The following is a 20213-nucleotide window of genomic DNA, read 5'->3' as shown; positions in this document are numbered from 1 at the left end:
AATGTTGGGTAACGTAAGGTAGCTAATGGAAATTTCTTATCAGAACTAGACCTACCCGATGTATGTAAAATCCAACGTCACGTTGTCTCCCATCAGCATAAATGGAGCCCATTGATTAGGTTTGGGAAAGCCCTTGCTTCTCAACCATTTTACGGCCTGGTGAAGAGATTCACTGGCACTTTCTCCACGAACAAGGTGCTTGTAGAACTGATTCATGAGCTGCACCGTTGCTTCGTCATCTATGGCCCACGATGCTACCAACACTGAACGTGCACCGGATGCTAAGAATGCACGAGCGATTCCAAGAACTCCTTCGGCAATGACCAATCCACGCGCACTGTGACAACAGCTCAATACAACCAGTTTTGCTCGCACTTGAGTTCCGGAAATGTCGGACATTGTCAAGAGGTAGTCTTCTTCTTGTGGAAAACTGTGGGTGGTACATTTAGGACATTTAGGCGACAGGGCAATCTCTCCTCTTTCGGCATTTCCATGTGCGGCAACATGTATGAGACTCACTGAAGGTATCGCTTGAAGCACTGCCTGCTTAGTTGCAGACTCTCCTAACAAAGGCTGAACTCCCAACAGTCGACCAACCATCTCTGCTTCCTTTCTAGTACCGGACAATGGTACAAAGTTAACGACACGTCCATTGTAATACACCTTGCCAACCGTAGGATCACCCACTACAAGTGCACCAGTTTCACTGTGATAATCCGCTGGACAATCTTGAATGAGCCGGAGGGTCGTTAGGGAAGGGATGATACGGATTCTGTAAGTCTCTGATAGATACTTCCCGGCTGCTCCATCACGCAAGGCAGCAAATGGGACTCGATACGAGAAACGATACGGCACAATGATGATTTCAGGCTCTGTAAGTAAATCTACCACAGGAGCGATGATCCATTTGTAACACAAATGATGAATTCTATAGGTTTCTATTCTTTTGTCATCGCGCAAAGTTCCTCGGCTCTCTTCAAAAAGAGATGCTGTTACGTTGCCATCCAAAGATCGACCTTTGCAATTCGCTGTGGGTAAAACGCCAAAGCTGGCGGCGCTCTTTTTGAAAATTCCCTCCACGTTGCAAACTTTCTCAGGAATGAGAGTGCTGTCTTTCACTTGGTCGGTGACTCGAAAGGCAATGTCTCCATTTTCTTTCAAAACCCAGAGACAAACTCGTCTCTCATAATACAAAATGTACAAAATGACACAGTTACTCTCCTTTTTCGCGATGTTTTCAATCCCGAACCATAATCGTGGATCAGCTGAAATGTGGCTTTCAACGGAGAAGTTCTCTGCCATGCATTCTACGAGGACTCTCGCTCGTTCCAGCTCCGCAACATAAAGAGCGTCTTGAAATTGGCCTGCGTTGCAAAGCAAGTCAACGAGGAATTGGTAGAGAAAAGAACCGTGCACCTCTAACAGAGACATTTCAAACTCTTGGTTTCCTTTAAGAAAACTCCTCAATTGTTCATATTGTCCAATACATCGAAGGAGATATTCCTTTGCTTCCACAACCACTGATTGCGATACCTTTAACAGTGTGATGTAGAGAAGGCTTCGAAACTCAGTTATTATGTCTCCGATTCTACTGCTCATGAAGCGAGCCTTCTCTAAATAATCTTCTGCCTCGTCACATTCACCAAGCGATCTGCATAGATTTCCAAGCAGGAAGTAAATTTGTCCTTCAAGAGGTTTATCGCCACATTCCTTGCTGATGGTGAGCGCCTTCTGATAGAATTCTTTTGCTTTCTGATTGTCATTGATAAAAGCGAACACGTTTGCCAAACCTGTGAAAGCACCTGCTTCTACTCCTCTTTTTCCAGTTGCTGTACTAATGCTCAATGCTTTCTCGAACTTTTCTTTAGCTTGACGATATTTACGAAGCTGGCTATAAAAACATCCGAGGGCTAAGTATCCAGAACATTCGTTTCCTCTGTCTCCCATTCTTTTTGCGATTGCAACTGTTTTCTCGTGATATTCTCTCGCCTTCTCATATTCGCCAACGGATAGAAACACATTTCCGAGGTTCCCGTATGTTGTTCCTTCTCCATTTCTGTCGCCGATTTCTTTCGCGATGGCAAGTGCTTTCTCGCAATATTCTTTCGCCTTCAGATATTCACCAAGGGATTGAAACACATTTCCGAGGCTCCCGTATGTTGTTCCTTCTCCATTTCTGTCGCCGATTTCTATCGCGATGGCAAGTGCTTTCTCGTGATATTCTTTCGCCTTCTGATATTCGCCAAGGGATTGAAACACATTTCCGAGGTTCCCGTATGTTGTTCCTTCTCCATTTCTGTCACCGATTTCTATCGCGATGGCAAGTGCCTTCTCGTAATATTCTTTCGCCTTCTGATATTCACCAAGGAATTGAAACACATTTCCAAGGTTCCCATATGCTGCTCCTTCTCCATTTCTGTCACCGATTTCTATCGCGATGGCGAGTGCTTTCTCGTAATATTCTTTCGCCTTCTGATATTCACCAAGGGATTGAAACACATTTCCGAGTTTCCCGTATGTTCCTCCTCTTCCATTTCTGTCGCCGATTTCTATCGCGATGGCAACTGCTATCTCGTGATATTCTTTCGCCTTCTGATATTCGCCAAGGGATTGAAACACATTTCCGAGGCCCCCGCATGTTGTTCCTTCTCCATTTCTGTTGCCGATTTCTATCGCGATGGCAAGTGCTTTCTCGTAATATTCTTTCGCCTTCTGATATTCGCCAAGGGATTGAAACACATTTCCGAGGCCCCCGTATGTTGTTCCTTCTTCATTTCTGTCGCCGAGTTCTATCGCGATGGCAAGTGCTTTCTCGTGATATTCTTTCGCCTTCTGATATTCACCAAGGGATTGAAACACATCTCCTAGGCTCCCGTATGTTGTTCCTTCTCCATTTCTGTTGCCGATTTCTATCGCGATGGCAATAGCTTTCTCGTGATATTCTTTCGCCTTCTGATATTCTCCAAGGGATTGAAACACATTTCCGAGGCTCCCGTATGCAGTTCCTTCTCCATTTCTGTCGCCGATTTCTATCCCGATGGCAATAGCTTTCTCGTAATATTCTTTCGCCTTCTGATATTCGCCAAGGGATTGAAACACATTTCCGAGGCTCCTGTATGTTGTTCCTTCTCCATTTCTGTTGCCGATTTCTATCGCGATGGCAAGTGCTTTTTCGTGATATTCTTTCGCCGTCTGATATTCGCCAAGGGATTGAAACACATTTCCGAGGCTCCTGTATGTTGTTCCTTCTCCATTTCTGTCGCCGATTTCTATCGCGATGGCAAGTGCTTTCTTGTGATATTCTTTCGCCTTCTGATATTCGCCAAGGGATTGAAACACATTTCCGAGGCTCCTGTATGTTGTTCCTTCTCCATTTCTGTCGCCGATTTCTATCGCGTTGGCAAGTGCTTTCTCGTGATATTCTTTCGCCTTCTGATATTCGCCAAGAGATTGAAACACAGCTCCGAGGCTCCCGTATGTTCTTCCTTCTCTGCTTCTGTCGCCGATTTCTTTCGCGATGGTAATTGCTTTCTCGTAATATTCTTTCGCCTTCTGATATTCGCCAAGGGATTGAAACACATTTCCGAGACTCCCGTATGTTGTTCCTTCTCCATTTCTGTCACCGATTTCTATCGCGATGGCAAGTGCTTTCTCGTGATATTCTTTCGCCTTCTGATATTCGCCAAGGGATTGAAACACATTTCCGAGGCTCCCGTATGTTTTACCTTCTCCATATCTGTCGCCGATTTCTATCGTGATGGCAATTGCTTTCTCGTAATATTCTTTCGCCTTCTGATATTCGCCAAGGGATTGAAACACATTTCCGAGGCTCCCGTATGTTTCCCCTTCTCCATATCTGTTGCCGATTTCTATCAGGATGGCAATTGCTATCTCGTAATATTCTTTCGCCTTCCGATATTCGCCAAGGGATTGAAACACATTTCCGAGGCTCCCGTAAATTTTTCCTTTTTCATTTCTGTCGCCGATTTCCATCGCGATAGCAATTGCTTTCTCGTAATATTCTTTCGCCTTCTGATATTCGCCAAGGGATTGAAACACATTTCCGAGGCTCCCGTATGTTGTACCTTCTCCATTTCTGTCACCGATTTCTATCGCGATGGCAGTTGTTTTCTCGTAATATTCTTTCGCTTTCTGATATTCGCTGAGCATCCAACAAAGAGATCCAAGTCTTTGGTAAGCCACTGCCTCTTCTCGTCTATGGCCAATAGTTTTCATGATGGTAAGAGTGCTTTTACAAAGTTGCTTTGCCTCTGCAAACCAACATTTTGCTTTGTATTTGTTTCCCAGTTGAATGGTTAGTTTTCCGGCGAGAAAAAACTTGTCAATAAGTTTTGTGGTGCATCGTGCTGCATTTGTGTAACCAGAGGTGGTGTAGTACACATTGAATAATATATCAGAGACATCATGTTCAAGGTCAATACCAGAGTCAAGTTTGTGAAGTAGAAATAAACATTCATTACATAACTCGGTCGCTTGTAGGCCACGATCAGTGTTGAGAAGAAATATGGCGATATCTAAACCAATTTGGACTGATTTTAGGATTTCTGCTGCGTTATTCATTACGTCATGTCCTGAATGTTAAAAGAATTTCCCCAACCGTGAGAAAAGAATCAACAAAATTAAGACTTTCGATAAATGTCTAAGCGCTTCATTCCTTCTCTTTATTTTATTCAAAACAAGCTCCATCAAATTCTTTAACCAATTGATCATCGGTTAATCCATTAATCGTGTTATGCTTGCGTTCAACTTACTGATTATTTATGTTTTATATGCCGCACAATTAATTAGAACTGAATCTGGTCGCAATCCTCTGTTTGGAAAGTGACTTCCACTTGAGTTCATTAGAGAGTGAATCAAAATTAGCACCGTTAACCGTTGACATTAAAATTCAACTCAAAGCATTGTTAAATTGGTGTTTGTGTAACAAATTAAACGACGTTAAATATGAAGAATTTTCATCATCATTATTGTTTCTGGAAGTTCTACTGAATAGACAATTGTAGGACAGAATAGAACGGGACCATGTTAGTGGGTGTATTCTACACGATGCGTCTCGAGCGTCTTACGCGTGTTGTAACTTCATTCACGCCTCTGCAACTCGCTGTACCTGCCTGGCAGCTGGGACAGTAAAGAGCTTTCCTGAATAACGCTTTTTGCTCAGGAAGAAGATTTCCTCAGACTTCTAATTTCAATCGATGGCATTTATGTCATTCGTAGGTTTTAGTTTTTACTTTTCCTGAAGGATCCTGTAATGATTAGCTATGATTCCATAATCGTCGACTATGTAATTTCCGTTTTGAGTTAAGTGTCATAAGTTCGATGAAATCAGAGAATATGCTTTTGTTCTCGGACGCAGTTGATTAAGATAAAAGTCACAAGATTTGAGGCAAAAAAATAATAAGAATTTTACCGGAGAAAAGAGGTATGATTTCGCTTTCATAATTTTTATTTGCATGTTTTCGGATTATGTTTGTCATCTTGGTTATTGCGTGAATTAATTCTAAATAGTATTATCGTGTACACCCTATGTGTACGAGTGATCGCACAACAGCTCATGTTATATATAGTTTTTATGCGCTCCTAATGGCATGTTACGCCGTAAATTACCTTTCAGTTTTTACGTTTCCAAGTACCGTAATCAAGAATAAAGGATAATCAATAAGACACAAGGATGATTGCTTGAAATCAGTAAATCTCTACCTCCGATCAGATATGTTTATGCCCTGAGAACCGAAACCCGCTAAAAATTCCTATATCTGAGATTTCTATCAGGAGAGAAGATAAAAGTACATGCTGTCTCTTCTTTCATAGTGGACGGGAAGTGGCTGAATAATTATTGTAGGACTATGAAGGAGCTAGGTTCTTCTTTCTCATACCTCGTGCACATCCGCTTTATCGTTCTCATGCACCCCCCTATCACTCGCTTCAGCCGAGTGAGTGGCTTAAATCGGAAAGATTTTTACCGGATTAGATTTTCTACTTAGAATTGAAAATTGCTTGAAAGAATACAGTACATATAAACCTTCAACAACAGAAAAATTAAACGAGATAGATTTTTCATTTTTTGGTAATTTTTTGTAGTATTTTGCTTACCTGAATATAAAATCAATTATTTTAAAATCATTCTCATACGTTATGGCAAGAGATTATAAAATTTCGGTTATGATACTTTTACCAATGTTGATATTTTTCACCTGCGCAGCCAGGATGGTCAACATGCGAGAAGGTTTTCTTGTTTTACTTGAGTGATCTATTTTGATAACTCCTGCAGTCACGAAAAACTTTCAATTGTCTTTAATATTTCTGAATTTCATTGTAGTATCATACCCGGCAAAGCTATCAGATTGACTTTCAAAATCCAGTCACTTACTTTACCTATAATCTCTTGCTCTTTACTAAATTCTACTGTACTTTTATCTGATTCTGGATCGAGGCAAATCAAAACATCTTTCATTGATCCAGGGATATTCATCTACACCACCACCATTTTGCGCCGTTACAGAAATGATGAAATGTAGTTTCTTCTTTTAATATCAAGATACCTTACAATAACCAAGTGGTGAGAGGAAACAGACTGATCAACTTATAGGTGTTATGTTACGGGAAAGGAAAAAAAAAATTTCTCATTTGGCGTCTTACCCTCGCACAAAGAAGAATGTCTTGTTTAGTATTCTGAGAACACTTAGAAACAAGGAAAAACCAGAAACTGAAATGATGCTTTTGCTGAAAATCAAAGTGCGCTGTGAGCAAACTCGTGAATTGACACATGATTTTTGGGTTATGTTTAATGTTATCTGGTTTAGGGAATTTTGTGGTTGATTGTCATATCTAGAGTACGAGCAGTAGTTCAGTGTTCGCTAATGTAGCAAAGAAACAAAGTAACGTTGGGATAAGAAGGCATTACAATTGAAACGATCATGCTATTACATTTGACAAGGGTGGATGATGTCATGTGTTTTAAACGTCTATCATTTTTGTTTCAAAAGAAAAGGTTGGAAGTAAATGTGGGTGAAAAGTGAAATTTACTGTCTATCATTGTAAATATTAGAAAATCAAGGCAATACTGTCTTAATGAAAACATTAACAATTCCCTCTTTATCAAATGAGACAAACGGGAACGAGTTTTGAGTGATATAACTAAGCCAAGCCTGCCACTGTCATTTTGGATCTCCGCCTGGGTAGATTTAAGTCACGTGCTAGGCAACGTATAATCAATAACAAGATAGAATTTCATTTCAGGCCTATTTATCAATTTTGTGGTGTATAACTTTCGTATTTTAGTACGTTATATGTATGTTGAATCTTCAAATTGTCTTGAAACTTAAAAGAAATTTGTTCTTTAAAAATTAACTGAAAATCGGAAGCTAAAATTTTTTGTTTAGGTGTTATATGATTTTCGTGTTAACTTGTAATTTCGTCAGTCGCCGGCATCTTTTGTGGCTTCACACAGGAAAAACACACGCGACGAAACGTAATTATCAATTTTGTCCGCAATCTCACGCCATAACAGAAAAAGGTTTTGAACATCTGTAAACTCCGAGCGCTTCGCTTTCATTTTCAATGAATCTTCGGATTGTTTTAAAGTTCAAGGATTGTAAATTACAATTTTATGAAAAACGAAGGTTGTTCTGTTATTTCAGTGTGAATCCTTGCATGCCTGCCAGTCGCTGGCGCCGCTTGTTGAAACTAAAACGAAAAAAAAAAACTCTTTTAAGATTATCATTCGCTTCTTTTTCACCCCACCACTATTCTAGCAACAAAGGTCGCCATTTCGTTTGTTTATTGCTAGCAAAAACTATCAAATGCACTCAGAAGCCTAAAATCGAAGGGAATTGCCAATGAAATGGAAATTACGAGCCGACCCAGCTTAACACTTTGCTCGAGCGATCCAACGCCGAAATTAAAAAAAAACGTGGTTAAACCTCGGAAACGACGATTCTATTTCATCGAAAGTGATTCGGACACAGACTGAACAATTCATTGAACTGTTTAGCCGGACTTTTTTGTGCCTTAAAGATGTGAAGATATCATTGCATATTATTGTCTTGACCGAACGCACGGTTTGAATAATTTATTTTTGCACTTAATGCGCGCGCTTTGCTTCTGCTTAATTATAATAAGCCATCTAGTATTTACAGGAATCGACCAATCGAGAGAGCGAGTGCCATTCCCCCACATCGTATCTACAAATCGCTCTTGCGCATGCGCGCAATTCACGAGTTAAAAAGGATGATAACGACAGCCAGTGTGAAAAAAAAATCTAAATCGGGAAACCTTCTACAGTTTTTCCATACAAATACAGAGAAAATATTCCATCTTTAATCTCATTCTGTCACTCCCAGACTGACTTTTAAAAAAACTATTCAACTAATATCAAAAGTTGGTTTTTCTTGATGTAATACTGTATTCTCTTAAATCATTCACAATAACATCATAGCACTTTAAAAGGATAGTTAGAAATTAGATCATGGAAGACAAGGGCTTCATGTTGGATAAACCGTTTTATTTTCTAGACTATTACAAGTTTAAGACAAACATTTTTCATTAACAAATTTTACCAAAATCTAAGATTTTTTCGAGGTTATAAAAATTCCTCTGCCATCGAGTGTTCATTGGATAAACCGTTTTATTTTCTAGACTATTACAAGTTTAAGACAAACATTTTTCATTAACAAATTTTACCAAAATCTAAGATTTTTTCGAGGTTACAAAAAATCCTCTGCCATCGAGTGTTCATTGCAAAACATTTCAGTTTGTAAAGCGAGAAAATATTATTTCTAAATCGATACCTTTTACTGTTCACCTTCTAAAGTGTCGTGACAAGTATTCTGATCGTGTGACTAATAAAACCAACTATAAGAAACTGAAATAAAACGTTCTCTGCTAAACAAAGATATATGCAAATAGCTGTTGTAAGGAAGACGTGAAACCTTGATAGATAAAAAGAATAAATAAGTTTTTAAAACAAAGAGGGAACAACGGATGACAAGAGTAAAGATTAAGTTCAATTTGATAAAAAAAAAAAAGAATGGCCGTTAAAGAAACTCAACATCCATCGCTTTCCATCTTCTCCATGAATTAAACGCGCAAACAGAGTTTCCCGCCTTGAATTGATATGAAATTTAATTCGGTGTGCGATTTGTATATACATCTACGCTATGCTACCATCGACACTGAAAAGCTTCATGCGACTCACGGCAGCGAGGGCAGAAACATTAGACGTAACTAAACCAACATTTTTTACAGAAAGATTAATGGCTTCGGACATGCCGAAAATTTTCATAGAAATATTTAAATTTCGGATGGCCATATTTTACACATTTCTTACGATGGTATCGCAAACAACATTACTTTTTCCGTCTTTCTAAACTGATTTGAACCTTGTTTTACCAAAGATAACTAACAAAGAACGGAAAATCAAAACGTAGTGACATTTTACATTTGTAAACCTCTAGGGAACTTTTGGCACAAGCGTCTTGATCGTTTACCCAGTCGTTCGACATTAATTAATGAAACGAATTTGATTCAAAACGGCAGAACTACTGAGTTAAATGGCCTCTAATTTTTAACATGAAAAAGATTTTTAATCCTTGAAATATAAAATGATCTAAATAATAAAGATAATTTTTGCAGAACTTCGTTCCTTTATGGCAAGTCATAATGTTTCTTATATCAATCATTTCATTATCAAATGTCTTTGTAAGGATAGCTCTAATTACAAAGGCGTCGAAATACGTATTGTAAAATTGATAATATGGCCCATTCGAATGATGAAACATCGTACTTACCACGAATTTAACTTTGAATGCTTTGTTGCTTTGTAAAGTGAAGCAGCCAACTTTAGAATTAGAATCAGCAGCATATGTCTATTTTAGTTAGATTACAAGTGGCGAATCTCAGCTCACCTCTGAAGGGCAGAAATTGAAGGCTCTCCCCTCCAACCACGTGGTCTGGATACTCTGTTGATTACTTGACTCAACTGATAGCCCAGGGGAAAGAACTCCACCTTCAGTCTGATCAGGGTGGGAGGTGTACCTCTTGAAACCTTCAGCTTATTTACATCGGTCTTCCAAAGGCTCCAAAAGGGAATTCACCATCGTCTTAAAGTTGCGTTACCTAAGAAAGTGCGTTACGCCATTGTGAGTCCTTTTTATGGTGCAAAGAATTTCCTTTAAGTAGATGGAAATTGCTTTACAGAGCTGACAAAAAATAACGAGGTGAAAATAAAACAGCGGAGAAAACGGATGGCTGAACTTGGAGGAGACACGGATTGAAAATGTCCAACTAAACCATAGCCGTCAAAATGGCCGAAACTCTTTCTTTTCGAAAAAAGAAAATTTGAGGAGATAAAGTGCGATGATAAAGCTACAAGATCATATATAATTTGATGTGTATATATATATATATATTTATATATATATATATATATATATATATATATATATATATAGCTCCTTGGCATACAAAATAGTTATATAGCTCTTTGGCATACAAAGCTTTGCTTTCATGTCCAAATTGAGCACTCTACTAGGATGAGTCATTGCTGCTAGCATAATGCATGCTCACTAGTTTTTCTAGTTTGAGCACTCTGGCATGGCTTAGATGATACCACAGGTGTGAGATCACTTGGGGTGGCTATATGACCTTACCTCCATCCTAGCATTAGCACTGCACTGATGAGGCCCAGAAGGCCGAAACAGTACTGTCTGCAGTTAGTTATATATATATATATATATATATATATATATATATACATATATATATATAGGAAGTCTGTGTATTGATTTTTTTCGTTTTGCAGTGCTCGCTACGTAGGAGTAGAACGCGATACATGTAGCGATGGGGAAAAAACAGACTATACTTTTATCCCTACAAGCCTGTTTCGTGATTGCTCACTCATCAGGGGATTTTATTGTTAAGAATATTTACACCATCGTTTATATACCTTATGCATTTGCATAATAGGCGTGTCGGTTAATTACGATGCTTAGTTCAATTGTTACGCAGTAACGCTTTGTTTCTGTGGCGGCATGACGACACGAGTTCATTACGTTTATTGGGTGATGATAATTCGGGTCTGCGGATGATGAGTAATTTTTCTATGAGGCAGAGGTTGCATCTTTTGTTTGCGCTGTTGTAGGGTGATCTTGATGAAAGGATGCGCAATGAAATAAAGTAGTTTATGTTATTTTCTTTTAAGGTATGTTTGCTGAGTTCGTTAGAGTTTCTGTCTTTTGTGTGTCGGAATGATGCGGTGTGGTTTCTGTATCTAGTCTTGAAGTCGTTTTCTGTCAGTCCGATGTATGTTTCAGTGGTGCTGTTGTCCTTACGTGTGATGGCGGCTTGGTAGATTAGAGATGATTGGAGGCAGTTCCCGTTAAGTGGGTATGTGTTCGATCAATTTTGGGGCCGGTGTTGTTTCTATTGTATATAAATGATATCACGAACTGTATAAATGCTAATTTGCGTCTTTTTGCTGATGACTGTATTCTATACAGCGAAATTCAAAGTTCGCAGGACTGCTTGTCTTTACAGAACGACCTGGACCAGTTATCTTCATGGTCGAAAAGTTGGCAACTGAACTTTAACGTTAAAAAATGTTATCATCTTGGAACAACATGTAAAAAGCTCCCAAACCTGTTTCAATACACTTTAAATGGTCTGCATATCTCCAAAGTTAACTCTATAAGGTACCTTGGTGTCACGATATCAAGCTCAAGTCTGGGTCTTTTGCGCCGAGTGTTGGGTGGATGTAGACATAAAGTTAAAGACACGGCATACCGTACTCTTGTAAGGCCTAAACTCGAATATGCGTCCTCTGTATGGAACCCATATAGGCAGCATAACATAAGCAAAATTGAATCTGTCCAACGAAGAGCCGCTCGATTTGTCTTTAACGACTACTCGCGTTATAGCCACGTTACACCTATGGTACAAAGTCTTGGCTGGGATTCACTCCATCACCGAAGACTTCTTTCACAAGGCACTATGTTTTATAAAATCTATATGGGCCACGTTGCCATATCACTCCCATCTGATGTCACACCAAATGAAAGACCATCAAGAGCTCCAAACTGTCGTCCTTTCAAACAATTGAAAGTGAATAATGATATATATAAATACTATTTTTATCCAAGGACAGTAGTTTTGTGGAACAAAATATCTCTAAGCTCTTCTAACATTGTTAATATAGATATATTTAGATCAAATGCTCTTTCATTTATTAGGTCGGTTTAGCCCATACTAATTTTATCTTTACGCTATTATATTATTTTGTTTTATCCAAGCTTTGTTTTTCTAACATTGTTAAATCTTAAACTGTATAAAAATTATTTAATTTTATTCTTTGTAATTAGTCCTCCTGGTATAGTTATTACTGTTTCAGGAGTATCTCGATAAAGATTAAAGATGTCTAAAAGAACACACGAGTGACCACGAGTCACCACGAGTCACCACGAATGACCACGAGTCACCACGAGTCACCACGAGTGAGAAAGCGAAAAAAAATCATTGACTAGAATAAAAATAATTGATTAGATAAGAAAAATATGACAGTGAGTTTCATGGGAAATATTAAAAGAAAAAGAACTGTAGGGCTGACCGTTTTTCCGCAAAGGAAACTACTTTGCGGTACTGACGACTCTCGACTCAAGTGAATCAAGTTAATCCACTGACACTTGATTTATGGGGAGTGTACCATATAACTTTTCGTCTCACATGTTACTGGTGAAGATGGCGTTCTTGAGTCGCTGAGAGGCATGTAATTGTTAAGGGTAAGCCAAATTTGGTTTTGTTGGTTTAAGAATGAATTTATAATCATAGAGAATTCTCTGCGATAAGATACATCATTCCTCTAAGTTGGGACATGCTACAGGATTATCGGCTATAAATTTGAGCGGTGATTTGAGACATTATCTCGTTTATCATCGCAAAATGTTAAGTAATAGAATACCCGGAAGCAAATATATGTAATGGTCATGCAAAATGACCTTATTTTAAGCAGCAATTGACCTATTCCCCATTATGACCCATGACATGTTCCCCGGGGACATGTTGAGGCCACGTCAACTCATTGTCAAGCAATATTCAAGTTACACTAAACTGCGTAGCCGAACATGCCCAAGTTACCGGTTAAAAAGCTCGCGAATCTTCATTAGATTTTATATCATGGTTCAGGACTTGCATCTGACATTCTGTCTTGAATATTTTTAAAAAAATCGAACATGCAATTTGAAACTCTGACCTACCCCACGTAGTGTAAACCACGAACTACCTTAAATAATTTTAAAGCCTACTGAGATAGAATTGCTTCATGACTTACGGAAAAAATATTTTTGTGAGATTTATTTTGTTCCATTAGTTCTCATGCGAGTTACGGGTTGATTTTAGTTTCTGACGTGTTTTACTTGATATCCAAAAGGTCGCGGGTTCTAACCTCTTTAACATACCATTAAAGTCCCTATCCATCAGGCCAAGCTAAGCACTATTTTTGGAGAGAAGAGTAATTAAATATCTCATTTCCAAAAAATAAAGTGTATTCTCACAGGTTTATCGGGGTTTTGTGAGCTTTTAAACTTTGAACTTCATAACAAAAATACGCCCAATGAAAGGTTGTAAACTACGCATCCATCGGCCATTTTAGAATATAAACTTCAAAATATCAATATCAAGCTAGCTGTTCTCTTTGTTTTCGATGCGACACCGTTTATACGTCATTACACAGGAATTCCAAATGTTTCCCATAAAAGTCACTCATATTTTTTTCTTAATTAATCAGTTATTTTTATTTTAGTTAAAGATTAATCTTTTTTCGCTTTTCAAAAGTCACTCGTGGTCATTTGTGGTCATTCGTGGTCACTCGTGTGTACTTTAAGACGTGATCCATGTGTTCTTCTGTCGGCAGTTGCAAGTTTTGATGTCTTTTGTGTTGGTGTTATCTGCGGTGTCATTGATGTGTTTGGATGAATGTAGAATGCATTTGTTGTGGTTGTCGATGATCTGTTTGGCGTTATTCATGCAGCTGTAACTGATCTTGGTTGTGTTGCGATCAAAGATTTTTCTAAGTTTGTGGTCTTTCGGGAAGTGCTTGTCTACTAGCGCAAGGAATCTGTGTTCGATATTTGTGCTGACGTTTTTGCTGAATGGTGAGTTGTACCAGAGTATGTTGTTCCGTTGTCCGTTTTTCGTTTGTTAGTCGTAGGTGGTTCGTAGTGTAGAGTGTACCGGTATCCGCATTCGTTGAGTGCTTTTTTTATAACAAAGGTCAACTTTAAAGGTATAGACTTTTCATATGCCTTTAAAGTTGACCTTTGTTATAAAAAGGTCAAAAAGATACATAGTACAGTTAATTCAAGGGCTCATAATGCTCATCATAACACGAAAGGGAAGGAGGAGGGACGGCAGTCTACCTGTATGAGTGTGAACTTTAGGCCTGTTCCAAACGTCGTGCTACTGCCGTGCCGAACTCAAATGAAATAGTAATTTCGATTTAAGCACGGCAGTAGCACGCCGTTTGAAACCATTAAGCGCGGCACGGCTGAATTAGGTTCGGCACGACTACTTAGCGCGGCAGGCCTTGCCGTGCCGCACGGCAGTAGCACGACTTGGTTTCAAACGTTGTGCTACTGTCGCGCCGAACTCAATTCATAAATTAATTTAACGGATTTTGCATTATTTGCATACTATTACGCATGCGCACTAATAAAAAAAGACAAATCTACCCGTTTTGCCCGAAAGCTTGAGAGAAGAGGAATCCGACGGTGACAATAAATTGCTTAGGGTTAGGGTTTGGAAACGCCGGCACGATCGTAATACAGTAACTTGCTGGCTCTCGTCAAGGGAAACCAGAAGAAGAATAAATGAAAAAACTTTCAAAAGTAATCCTCTCCTTGCAATAACAGTATTCAATATGGACTGCTGCATTCGCCTGCGTTGCCTTCTGGCATTTAAAATTGTCTTAAACAAAACAAAATTCGCGCGCTCTTCGTTAAGGTTTCCCTCCGCCATTTTGGATGGGGCGATACCGCTGGATGGATGGTTTGTTTTGTCTTTTGAATTTGGCGCGACTGCATTAGGTTCGACGTTTGAAACCGCTGCCGTGCTATCGTCGTGCCACTGCCGAGCCAAATTCATTTGAGTTCGGCACGGCAGTAGCACGACGTTTGGAACAGGCCTTAGATTTTAGAAGAAAGCAAAGCGATATGATTTTTTGTGTAATTTTGGGAAATAGTTCATCAGGAGGGTTCCTTGGCAAAATGAAATAAATTATCAAATTTTTCATCGGACGATCTTGATTGTACATGTGACACATATTTACCTGATTCCCCCCCCCCCCTGCAGTATTCTAATGATCTCCCTGCTCAGTGGTTGTAATTTACGTGATCCTCCCCCCCTCGGGTGATAAGTAATGATCTGGTCCCTTAGATTTTTATGATGTTCTACCTTTTCTTGATCTTTTTCACTTCTTTTGTATCAAATGGGGAAACCACGTTGATTACGCAATCTTTACTATTACTGTTATAATTATTATAATTTTATCATTATTACCTTATTTTTATTTCATTACAATTCTTTTTCTACATGTTCATACGACGCCTAGTGGTATGTAGGACGTGTGTGTTATATGAACCTACCAATGGCTTACTATGAGGTAGAGCTGTCTTTAGCTTAGTGATAGAGCTTCGCGTCACGCACTCCAAAGGTCTGGGATTTTTTAAATCTCAAGAAACTAGTGAAATGAAATATTTATCAAGACTATTAAAGAGTATGGAAGACTGAATTTATGGATCTTTACCTTGACAAAAATTTACCGACACAGCCAAACAACTGTCGGTTTCTTCGGGAAAATAGTCAACGACTTTTTCTCCTACAAGGGCATTTGACTTTGTCAGTAACGCCAGACTGTGAAAAAATAAAAAAAATTGGGCCAGAAGAAGTCCACAAGGCAGTGTTTTCTTTGAAAAAAAAAACCTGTATCTTATCTATTTGTTATTTTTTACGACTTTTAGGTTGAAAACTGGTAGACATCTGAAGAGCTGAGATGCGCCTCGATACACTTAGGCTATTATGCTTATCATCAAACTAAATGATGAAGATGACAATGGGACTTATCATTTAACAATTCATTTCAATCATTAATCGTTGTGCTTATTAAAGAAAATAGCTTTAAAACTATTATTTTGTAATGAAATATCTATATTTGAGTCATCTTCTGTCACGTTCATCGTAAACACAAACACAGTAAAGGAAATAAAATTTTTTTCATGGGCCTTCTCTAACAGCTTAGAGGTGTTATTGGTTTCATTGCATAGTGTTAGTAATGTGTCAAGATGTTACGAGTGTCGATGCAGAGCAGAGTTGTTCCTAGACAAAACAACAACAAACTGTTTTATTTCCACGTAGTTGACTTCTTGTTTTTATAGCACTAAGCTTCTTCGCAAATCTCTCTCTCTGTTCGATGGAACTGTCGCTCTTATATACATAAAGTATAAGGATCTAGAAACTTCTCTAAAGAACTAAATTTAGTCGATTGACACGGTTTCTAAATTTGAACAATTACGTAAGAAATAGAACGTTCCAGAATGTTCCTTTTACTAGAAGGTCACGTCTAGATGACTTCGGGTTCTAGAATGTTCTGGGACTTTACTTAGACAATTTTTCGTAACACAAGACTCCAAAGAGTTTCGTTCCAAAGTTTTCTGTGTCAGTTACCAGGAAATTATGATATTTTGGTCAATTGAATGTTACCAAGTTTTCTAAGTTTATTTAGAAATATTCGCTAAAATTACTTACGTAGGATACACTAGCTTGCAAAAGGCAATACTTGGTTTAGGCGAGTAGTTTATGGTTTTCATCAACTAATATTGTGAAACAAGTCCGAAAAAGGCAAAACAACGCCTACAAGAAAATTCGAACAAGATACATGGATATGAAAAAATGATTACATAACTAAATAGAACAATTTTCAATCGAGTGTTGAAAATAATCCCAGATTACAATGGTTTTGCTTTACTCCACTCTGTGATTGGTCCAGAAAAACTCGCACCACTCCGCACTCACACCAATCCGGTGCAAAATTATAGCGGAGCTCCAGCGTAACCCCATAATTATACTGAAGAAATGTATCAAAGTGCTCTGTGAGCAAACTCGTGAATTGACAGATGACTTATATGATTTTTTGGATTATGTTTAATGTTATCTGGTTTAGGGAATTTTGTGGTTGATTGTCATTTTCAGAGTACGAGCAGTAGTACAGTGTTCGCTAATGTAGCAAAGAAACAAGGTAATAAAAATTTTCATCGACAAGCCTGTACGACCATCGCCAGTCATCGTGGACATGTCCGGGGGCAATGCCACTGAGTAAATTTGAGGTTTTTTCTGACTCGCGGTCATTCTGACCGGCTGAGATGTTTCTCATGGAAACGGTCATAAAATCTGTCACACAATAAATTAAAGTGAAAACAACTGTTAATCTGGTCTTTTTTCGCTTTTGCCGTGAAAAATATGAGTCAAAACATGGCAACAAAGTCTCTCTCCGGTCACAAAACAGCCAAAAGCAGCCATATTTGAAATTGCCCTGTAATGCATTGCCAGCTCAGTACTGAATAAATGTATATAGTGTATGCTGGCAGAATTTGTGTTTGCTGATACTTAAGGTGGCTGAACAGTTTTTGATACTTGCGTTTCATTCTCCTTTTTCTCTAAAACCCTTGACCCTCGGTCGTCAAAAATGGCAGCAAGCAAGTTAACAACGCAAACGTTAGTTTTTAGATTGTTAAGCTGACGTATGTGCCGCTGCCATGGCAACACGAATAAATATAAACAGGCCTTTAAAATTGGTTTTGTTTATTTATAGAAAATCTAGTCATTAGATTCTCTTTATAATTTGCATGAACAAGCTTGTGACGATAATCACATGTTAATACCATTTTACTAATAATTAAACAGAGATGTTCAATTATTCCTTGTTGAGGGTTCACTGGGATATCTAGAATTTCCTTTGTTAAAGTTCAGTTTTTCTCAATACTCCTGTTTTTTATTTCCTAAAGTATTTTCGCGCCAAATTTCGTGAAATTCCAACGAGTGGTTACCAAGAAATAGGCGTATTTCCGAGAAAGCAATTTTTCATTCAATCCCAATTTTTTTACTTATTACGCATGCGCTGCAATTAACTTGGTTCTTTCGGTAACAACAAAAAAGTTAAGAATTGCTGGGTTGTTTGCATCGTTATCTTTTCTAACATATCTTTGCAATAAAATACTAAAACCATCATTACACTGCGTTCAATTATAGAGAAAAATAACATAGATAGTGAGGGTGCTAAGTAAATAAAATAATCGGCTGTAGGTGCTGCGATCGAATGGTTTTAGTAAGAGGTGAGGTAGCTGAAATTTTTGAGAAGAAAATCAGTGTTAAATTAATTAAGACGTTAGTTTAGAATCCAGCCAATCAAATTATGTATTTTCGGAGCCACGTTTTGCACACGGAAGGCCCCTTTCTATAGGGGCGTGAATGGGAGGTCCTTGGAGCTAAGTTGAGGGGACTAGATTTTAGGGTGTTGTCCCTCGTGGAAAGTTGCCAAACCTTTGCCACAAGCAGAAATCCATATGACGCAATAAGGCTTAGGGTATGTTGTAAGAATGTCTTCCAAAAGCGGTATAAGAAAGAAGACCAAGGACTGTGGAAGACCTAAGAATGTCGTGATGCCATAATAGCGTACGTGCACAAAGTATCGGAGTCCAGAAGGAATAAGAGGAACACTATGGATTATTCGACAATGGTTCTTCAGACCTCAAGTGATACGCAGCTACCCGCGCTGATATACTCAAAGACCAAGAGAAAGCTTTTGGTTGATAGTGAGCGGTCGCGCACACCAGTAAAGCTGCAGAGATTTACTTACACGTCGGATGGGTCCAAAGTCATCATCAATGATATGACCAAAATTTCTTCACCCCAACCAACGGAGTACTCCTTTCAATTCGAGGAAGTAGGGAGCAATGATGAGGAGCAGAGAATGGCGGTAAGAGAAATCATTGACAAATCCAACGAGGGAGACCTGATGTCCATCCGCGGGAAAATAGTTGGTGTAGCTGAGCCAACGGTGACAAAATCTAGGGGGCTGAAAGTTGCCAACCCCTTGTTTGCGGATGAAACGGGTAAAATTGAGCTGGATTTATGGGAGGGTCATATCTCCGCTGTGGAAGTTTGCCGTGCGTACACTATATCTCCTGAAAAAGTTCGACGGTGGTTGGGCAAGAAGAAAGTCTCTACAGTGATGAGCAGTACTATCAGAGCGGAAGAGATGAATGAATGTTTGTCAGCAATCTCGCTGGCAACGGAAGAAGAAATACGAGGAGGATTTGCTTCAAGCCCCTTGACGATCCGAAGTTTTCAGTGTGTTGAGAAGGTAGAGTCGTATCTTCAACGTAGGAAGTGTTCCAGAAAGATTCTTCAAGCGATGGGAACCCCTGTTGTGCGATGTGACCGATGCGGCTATTCCATGAGAACTGTGGACTGCCCCGTTCGTCGCTATGCTTCGGTGGTTATGGAGGTTACTGATGGCAGTCCTGTTCACGTTACCGTGTTCAACGATGTTTTGGAAAAACTGGTCCCCTACTGCAAGAATCTTACTGATGGTGAAGTGGAAGAGATGTTGCTGTTAATTGAAATCGTTACGATTACGTATAACAGTGACAAATGTATTGTCCTTAATGCAGTCGCTGCAAAGTAAGTCCGAGGATAAACAAACTGTGTTGTTGTTGTTATGTGCCGTTTACATCTAAAAGGACGTGAGGCAAATATAAGCTTATTTTTATTTTGGTTGTTGTTAGGGTACTGTAGTCGTTTTGAACTATACATCACTTCAGCCAGGAGCTTAAATGTTTTTTTTCAAAGTGTTAGCCTTAGCTTCAAATGGTGTTAAGACCTTGAAGTTATTAAAGTCTTTTCCTTTGAAAGAGTTTGTCAGCATTTCTGAATAAATTAAGGCTCATTTTCACATGTTCGAGAGTGATAAGAGCAGATCTTAAAGGATTTCGCGCAACGTTAAATTAATCTTCGTTGAGTCAACCGATAAAAGGCGCACGAGACTGCGCGACGCTGGATGTTTACTTTTGGGTGGCTTTGTATTATTTTGGCGGGTTGTGCACGCGTTTGTACTATGTTTTGCCGCTTGATACTAGTTTAGGTCTCGA

The 20213-nt window shown here is 38.8% G+C and overlaps 2 protein-coding genes across 2 annotated transcripts in view; one reads left to right on the top strand and one right to left on the bottom strand.

The window, feature by feature from the left end:
• Window positions 1-4581, bottom strand: part of LOC149034407 (uncharacterized) — a 6032-nt gene extending 1451 nt beyond the window's left edge. Inside the window, exons 1-3 of the mRNA XM_089194868.1 lie at window positions 4270-4581; window positions 1884-3681; window positions 56-1790 (exon numbers count right to left, since the gene is read on the bottom strand). Of these exons, the coding sequence (XP_089050994.1) occupies window positions 56-1790; window positions 1884-3681; window positions 4270-4581 (3845 nt within the window). The remainder of the gene's footprint in view (window positions 1-55; window positions 1791-1883; window positions 3682-4269) is intronic.
• LOC149034392 (uncharacterized) overlaps window positions 1-20213 on the top strand; it is a 382461-nt gene that overhangs the window by 202259 nt on the left and 159989 nt on the right. The window lies entirely within an intron of this gene.

This window comes from Pocillopora damicornis, chromosome 14 (genome assembly GCF_964200805.1).
Source record: "Pocillopora damicornis chromosome 14, jaPocDami1.2, whole genome shotgun sequence".
Lineage (NCBI taxonomy): Eukaryota > Metazoa > Cnidaria > Anthozoa > Scleractinia > Pocilloporidae > Pocillopora > Pocillopora damicornis.
The sequence above is the reverse complement of the archived record's forward strand: the minus strand, read 5'-3'. Positions and strand labels throughout refer to the sequence as shown.